This window comes from Trachinotus anak, unplaced genomic scaffold, assembly GCF_046630095.1.
Source record: "Trachinotus anak isolate AG129_WGS33_773 ecotype Australia unplaced genomic scaffold, CSIRO_AGI_Tana_v1 ptg000021l, whole genome shotgun sequence".
Taxonomy (NCBI): domain Eukaryota; kingdom Metazoa; phylum Chordata; class Actinopteri; order Carangiformes; family Carangidae; genus Trachinotus; species Trachinotus anak.
In genome coordinates this window covers 18,401,403-18,408,283 of record NW_027273872.1, presented here as the reverse complement: position 1 = coordinate 18,408,283, position 6,881 = coordinate 18,401,403, and the positions used below count along the sequence as shown (strand labels likewise).

Sequence of the window (6,881 nt, the reverse complement as noted above, 5' to 3'; positions counted from 1 at the left end):
TGCATGTTCACTCACTGAGGACAATGAGGTGATGTCATGTCATGTTTTTATTCCACCAAAGACGCAAGTTATTTAAGGCTGCAATAAATGATCCTTAGATAATGACTTTACACTTTTACTTACTAAAGACAGCATGAGTGGACACTTGTGTTTTGATAAGAGGAAAACATACAGTTCAGACTGCAAGTAGCTGGACAGTTCATTACAGTACATTAAATTAGAAATAAAATACACGAAAGTGCCAGGTCTCAGCTTTAATTTAAATAGGTTTGGCTTTGATGTGGCCGTATGCTGAGGATCGTGCTTCCGTAAGCAGGGGAATCATCAGTAAATGTCAGTGCACCAGTTCCACTGATGGCCATAAAAGCCCAAGCCATAACAGAACCACCACTATGTGTGTTTCTGATGTTGAGGCTTACCAGGGGTTTTCATCTTGTGGTAAATCTCTGAGGTTGTGGTCATGATTTCTTCTCTTGATTGCAGTCAAGGGAACATGTAAACCCACATGGCGGAGAGCATTCTTGACTTGCTGTGCAGTCATAAAGAGGTTTTGTGTTCACCATGCGAATGGTTTTCTGGTCATCCACAGGACCTTTGCTCCTCAGTCTACCTGTTTGTTCGACATTTTCTAGTTTTTCTGTGCACATCCCACTTTTTACGATTTATCCAACTGTTGATTTTGGCAAACCAGCTACTATCTTTCTGACAGATTTTTCCTTTTTAAGAACCTCGTCAATATCTTCTTCACTTCTCTGATCAGCCCTGATCACTCCTCATTCTGACAAACATCTCCACTTCAAATGGCAACGCTCGACCTCCAGCGTAACATAGTTGTGATTGGCCCTGGTGCAAACATTTTCCTTGAGAAGATTTTTCTCCAGAAACTTGTACCCATTAGAAGTTCGTCTGCCAGGCCTCGCGCTTTGAAGTCATTAACAACACTGCTCAAGTCCAGGCCCTCGGCTCTGCTTTATAGCTTTTAAGCATGCTGAGTAAAAGACTTTCGTCAGTTGAGCAGTGAACTCATCCTGTTGTCTTTTCTACCTCTTCTCCTGGTCACCGCTTTTTGGTTTGCTGAACAATATGCTGCTAACTTAGTCATGCATTACCTGAAGAACACCTTTTTCTCGTTCAAAGATTGAGGAAAGATTCACGCCCACTAAAGCAAGTTATCAGAAAAGAAAGGGACTTCCTCCATTTTTCTCTAACAATTCTAAACACGTTTGCTCGTTTAGGCATGCGCTTTCACAACACTTAGTTGGCAAGGGTCAAATTAGGGCTGTATCCACAATTTCTGCATATTGACATAACCTTCGCAAAGTGAAGCTGAGACATGGCACTTTAATGTACAAGACCTATCCATTATTTTATTTCTAACCGAATGAGCCTGATGAACAGAAGTTGTGTAACTCTTTAAATACCTGTGGGCTGGACTTTTCATTTTCCGTTGTTAAATGAGATCAGGATGGGTCTGACCTTATAGAACTAGGAGTATAAACATAGTATTACACCATGGAGTTCTTGATTGGTAAGTAATTTGAGAAGCAATCCTTTGTGATTCTAAAATCTTTACTTTATCGATGCTTTACTGATGCTGATTTGAGCTTCTTTGTGTATAATATTAGAATGCCCATTGCTTCTGCAAGATGTATAACAGATGTGTTTACGATCTACCATAAAACAAAGCCTGATTATTCCACTATCCAGACCAAAAAAAATGTGTGGTATTCCCATTCCAATAGAGAGCTTTTCCACAGTCAATCCACAAAGGGTACAGTATCTTCAGAGGTCCCGAGGAGGAATATTTAGAATGAATAGACAAGAACAGTATAATTCAGCTGGTTAAGATGACATTTTATGATCCAGACTTAGCCATCATATGAGTTCCCACAAAAATACTAATTTTGGGAATTAGAATTTCTCAGATAATTTTTCTGAATGATTAATGTTTCCTAATCTGCTGAGGAAGCTGTCATACTTTTCAATCTTAACAAACCATTTAACAGCTCACTAGATTATCTGAGGAACGCACACAAAAGCAGACAAGCACACAAAGCTGAACACACACTTCCATTAACTCGCGTTCAACTTGCACTAAAGCAGCTGAATGGAATTCAGCCATTGATCATGTTTTTCACACCTGTGCGTTTCCTGCTGTGACGAGTCAAAAAGTCTGCTGTGTGAAAAGCTAATTTCCAACATAGCTCCACCCAACTTCCACCTGAGAGGAGGTGCAATCAGTCACAATAAGGACACCCACATCTGTGTGGGTGTGCAGGGCCTTTAAATGTTATGAAAGTATGTGCTTACCTTATTCTATACTACTACTTTAGTTCATTTGCTTATTTTATTTGATTATAGTAGCCTTTTTATCCTGTATTAGTACTATTGTACAGTTTGTCTCCTGGAATGAAAAAAATGGTTTCATCCCAGGAGCAGGTGTGCATGGTGTGAATTACAGGCAACCCTCAAGGGAAAAACGGATTGATGAAAGATTACTTGATAATCTGTCTAGTACATTGCTCAAATAAACTAAGAGCCTATTCATAATGAGTACAAATCCAATAATACCAGTTAATTCTTTGAGACTTATTCTGGCAGTAGTCAGCCAGGCTTTGACCATAAAGTCCGGAAAGAAAGAAGTAAAGACATACTCTTTTAGATACTGAATGAAACACTGTGTATGTGAAGAATTCAGTGATTAGCTTTCAATGTATTTATTTATTTAGGTAACATTTTAATTCATTTGGATGAGAATACTTTAATTTCTGTATAAAAATGATAGTATTGACAAAATATTTTATAAATGTAAAATGTTGTGTTTTATGTGAAGTTGTGTTGAATTTAAACCCTTACATCTGTGGAAACAAAGCATACAACACAACCTTTATGTATTCATGCATTACCACATAACAAAGACACTGACGTGAATTCACAAAAATAATTTTAAAAAGATGTAAAAAAAGGACCTGAAAAGAGAAAAAGATTCAGCATGTTTTATACAGGTCTACTTTAAATTGGAGTGAGAAGGCTTAAAAAAAAATGTATTATCGATTATTAATACATTTATTAAACGTATTATTTAGAGACTTGAGCCTTTTGTGCCTGTTTTTAGTAATGCAACTCTGGCTTGAATATCGATGACTGTAAGTAAAAAATGTCATGTCTTCCTGTTTCATAAAAATCTAACAGATGTTATAAACAGTGGTGGAAAGAAGCTGGTACATTTACATGGCGTAGCCTACTTCTTACTCCTCCTCCTTTACCTGCGAGCCATTCTAGTTTGTATTTTGCAGATTAAGATTTTATATACCAAGCATATGATGAGCTTGATGTGATGCATGTGTCATAACTTAAACTATTCAACAGCATAACCCCACAGCTGTAACCAGCTACAACCTGAGAATAACCCACTTCTTACAAATTTGTGCATTATTAATAACAATCCAGCAATATGTAGGCTACAATAATACAACTCTGAAATGAGAATTCTGATGCATAATGTGTAATTTTGCATTTTTCATACTTGGTTGAATACAGGACTCGTATTTTACTTGTATTGGAGTATTTTTACATTGTCGATTGTAATGAACGGTCTGTACAACAGACACACAGTCTGGCATCGCGATACTACCTGGTGTCAAATCTCGTCATGTGACGTTCCCGTGACTCCATGCGGAAGAGGGGATTTCAACAGTGACAACACAACAAACAGCTGAACGCTAGCATAAACTGTGTCTATTTCCCATCTTATATCTGTACCCAGCCTCCCGTCAGCCCAGCAATGGACGGATCTGTCAGAGCATCTTCAGACGCTGCAGCCGGACCGCCGCCATATTTTCGAGGGTAAGAAACCAAACCGTTACTTTAAATGAGCAGCTAGCATTAGCCTAGCTTAGTTTAGCAGCCATTTCTGCCTGTGGAGTGTCTCAAAACCTCAAAATCTCCCTGCTCTGCCTGACACTGAATATGGGCCAACGTTTATAAAAGACTTGTATTTACTGTGGTATAATCCTGGAACATAACATCATCGCCAAGGGACATCCCCACATCAGTAGTCAGCACGTTGGATTCCCGTAGCTCCTCAACAGTAAGCTAGCTGTCTTGTCTCATCTGAGCTGACTCATGAACTTGTACCCCTGTGCAGAAATGAAAGCTCCCTGGTTTCTGCCCTCAAGACACTGCTATTCTTCACTATCCTGATGGTCACGCTTCCCATAGGACTGTACTTCGCATCAAAGGCATACATCTTTGAGGGTAAGGTTTGTAACACTATGTTGTTGTTTGTTTCACTGATGCAACCACAAACTGCCCCTCTCACTGACTTTCAAGTCTTGTCTTTGTTCCTGATCAAAGAAATGACTTGTTCCCAGTCCCAAACAGAGCCTCACTGATACTGCATTTTGTAGCAGTTACTAAATGTGATTAGGACTGCAACCAATGATTACTATGCAGTCTTCTAAATTAAGCAATTAATTGTTTGGTATATATAAACCAAACTAGAATTACCACCTATGCCAATCAGAGAATTTACAGTGTTGAATAATGGCCAGTAGTGTTTTTGAAGAACATTGTGACGTCAAACCGTTGATCATTTGAATATAAAATGTAGTCACTTCATAATTTTACTCTATTAGACATTTGTGTTAAATTGTGTTATAATCATAATGTGATTGTCTGAGTTATGGCTTAAAATGTGTTTTGTTAGGTCACAGTAACCATGACCTTAGATCACCAAATTCCGATTAGTTCATCCTTGAGGTTAAGTTCATGTTTGTGCCAAATTTGAAGACATTCACTCAAGGCTTTCCTGAGATATCGCATACAGGAGGAAGGGACAGATGGACAGACAACTTGAAAACATAATGCATCCTGCCACGGCCGTCGCTGCCATGGAGGCGTACAAAGCTGTGAAAAATGGCCATCGCATTTTCCCAGGGTCCTTGCTGATCTTAATGTGTCTTACTTTGTCTGAGCAACAATCCAAAACCCAAAGATATTCAATTTACAGCGATATGAAACGGAAAAAGCAGAAACTCTTCATTGTGTTTTAGCTTTAAAAAATGACTTAAACGACTCATCAGAATATCTGCTGATTACTTCTCTGTAAACGGAGTAATTGTTGCAGCTTTAAATCAAATTACAATATATCAGCTGATATTTGCTATTTAGCAAAAAAAGGTCATATTTGCAGATAGGTCAGGCTCCAGTAATAAGTGAAGGGTTGAGAGATGGTTTGCAGTATTCTTGCTATCACTGTTGTTGCAAACTGTCTCTAGAACATTGAGACATCAAGACATTTATACTGATGAACAGTAGAGATGCAACTATTAGTCGATTAATCTTTTGGTCTATTGACAGGAAATCAATCAGCAACTATTTTGATAATATTAAAATAGTTTGTTATCTTTTTTTTAAACATTTGCCTCTTCACCTCCTTTTCCCAGGTTCAATGAAGATGTCAAGCTCTGACAGCTACTTCTATGCAGCCATTGTTGCTGTGCTCGCTGTGCATGTGGTTTTGGCTTTGTTTGTTTATGTGGCCTGGAACGAAGGCACGCCTAAAGGGAAGGGCAAACACGATTAAGGCATGTCCTTATGAGCTTGTAAGACCGGAGGAGACGGGCAGACTCGGAGATTCACAGGCCCCCCCCCCCACACCACCATGGGCTCTAGCACTAAACACGGCAACATCTACCAACCAGACAAATAGGGGATCTGGTTTGAGCTTAGGCTTTAACCTGAGGTTAAAGCATGAATCTACTGTATATTCCCTGGTATGGGGGAGTGGGTGCTGTTGGGTGTGTTTTTTCACCAGCCTCAGCAGGCCTGCGTTTTGACTTTTTGTTCTCTGACATTGTTACTTTTGTTGACAGAGGACAGCCCATATTTTTAAGAGGCTTTCTTATAAGCTGCCATTTGGCTAAGTGCTGTAAGTCCCTTCACAGTAAACAGTTTGTCATGTAGGAAAACATCTTGGGCTTTTGATGATGCATGCGTGTGTACACACACACACTGACACTGTATGTACATGTAATGTGTATGTACGAAGGATTTGATTCCAAAATACTCACACTACATCCAGTCTGTGAGAATTCGTGTTACTGCATTGATCGGTCCGTCCTCAAATTTCAGTTCTAATCTGCATTCTTGACTCTTAACGACAATATAAACCCATAATGTGCTTAAACTTCATGCTGTATTTTGGAACAAACTCTTCATGATGTCTTGTCCTAAAAATAATCTGTTTGCCCTTTTGTGTTTTTCTTTCTGTTTTAATGTGTTTGTGTACTGTAGTGAAATGATATTTTGCAACTTTGAATTAGGACATTATTACAAGATCAGACTGTATTTAAAGAAATGTTTTGTATTGAAGATGTTTGGTGAGCTTGAGGATCTAGATGTCATTGAAGTCAGTGTAATTCTGATGAGAATATTGACTTGCTCAAATAAACTTGAAAAATTGTAACATTTTATTTGTTTTGCATATTTTCAAAGGCTGTTTGTTGTTGTTTTGTGCAAATATACATTTTTTCCTGAGAAAAACAGAACAGTTACTACACTTTTAAGTAGAGATAAATAGATATGTATTATCGTCTTTGATGGTAAATTGGCTTACACAGATTCTATTTGGATTGTCACATATGAAATATATCAGTGGAGGTTTTATCTTTGAGAAGATCCTATGATAACATCTAGGATGAACATAATTTTTTGTCTATACATGTGGTCTGTGCGCGTGATAAACAAGTTGTATCACACGAGAGGCCATGACTTCCCCTACCATCTGTTGTGTAAGCCACAGCAAACAAAACTATGTGTATTGAGATTCCTGTGCGTGTGTATGTGCATGCACGAACATTCATTTACTTCGGGACTTT

General features: G+C 38.4%; 1 protein-coding gene across 1 annotated transcript; it reads left to right on the top strand.

The window, feature by feature from the left end:
* Positions 1-3,665: 3,665 nt before the first annotated feature.
* On the top strand, positions 3,666-6,469 carry vma21 (vacuolar ATPase assembly factor VMA21). The gene is made up of 3 exons (XM_071458070.1): positions 3,666-3,846; positions 4,148-4,257; positions 5,448-6,469. Exons 1-3 carry the CDS (start codon positions 3,785-3,787, stop codon positions 5,585-5,587), a joined length of 312 nt encoding a protein of 103 aa, XP_071314171.1. The 5' UTR covers positions 3,666-3,784; the 3' UTR covers positions 5,588-6,469.
* Positions 6,470-6,881: the final 412 nt, after the last annotated feature.

Coding starts and splice junctions, on each gene's coding strand:
- vma21 (XM_071458070.1), top strand. CDS start 3,785: ATGGACGGATCTGTCAGAGCATCTTCAGACGCTGCAGCCGGACCGCCG. Junction 3,847..4,147: donor CCGCCGCCATATTTTCGAGG/GTAAGAAACCAA, acceptor ACCCCTGTGCAG/AAATGAAAGCTCCCTGGTTT. Junction 4,258..5,447: donor AAAGGCATACATCTTTGAGG/GTAAGGTTTGTA, acceptor TCCTTTTCCCAG/GTTCAATGAAGATGTCAAGC.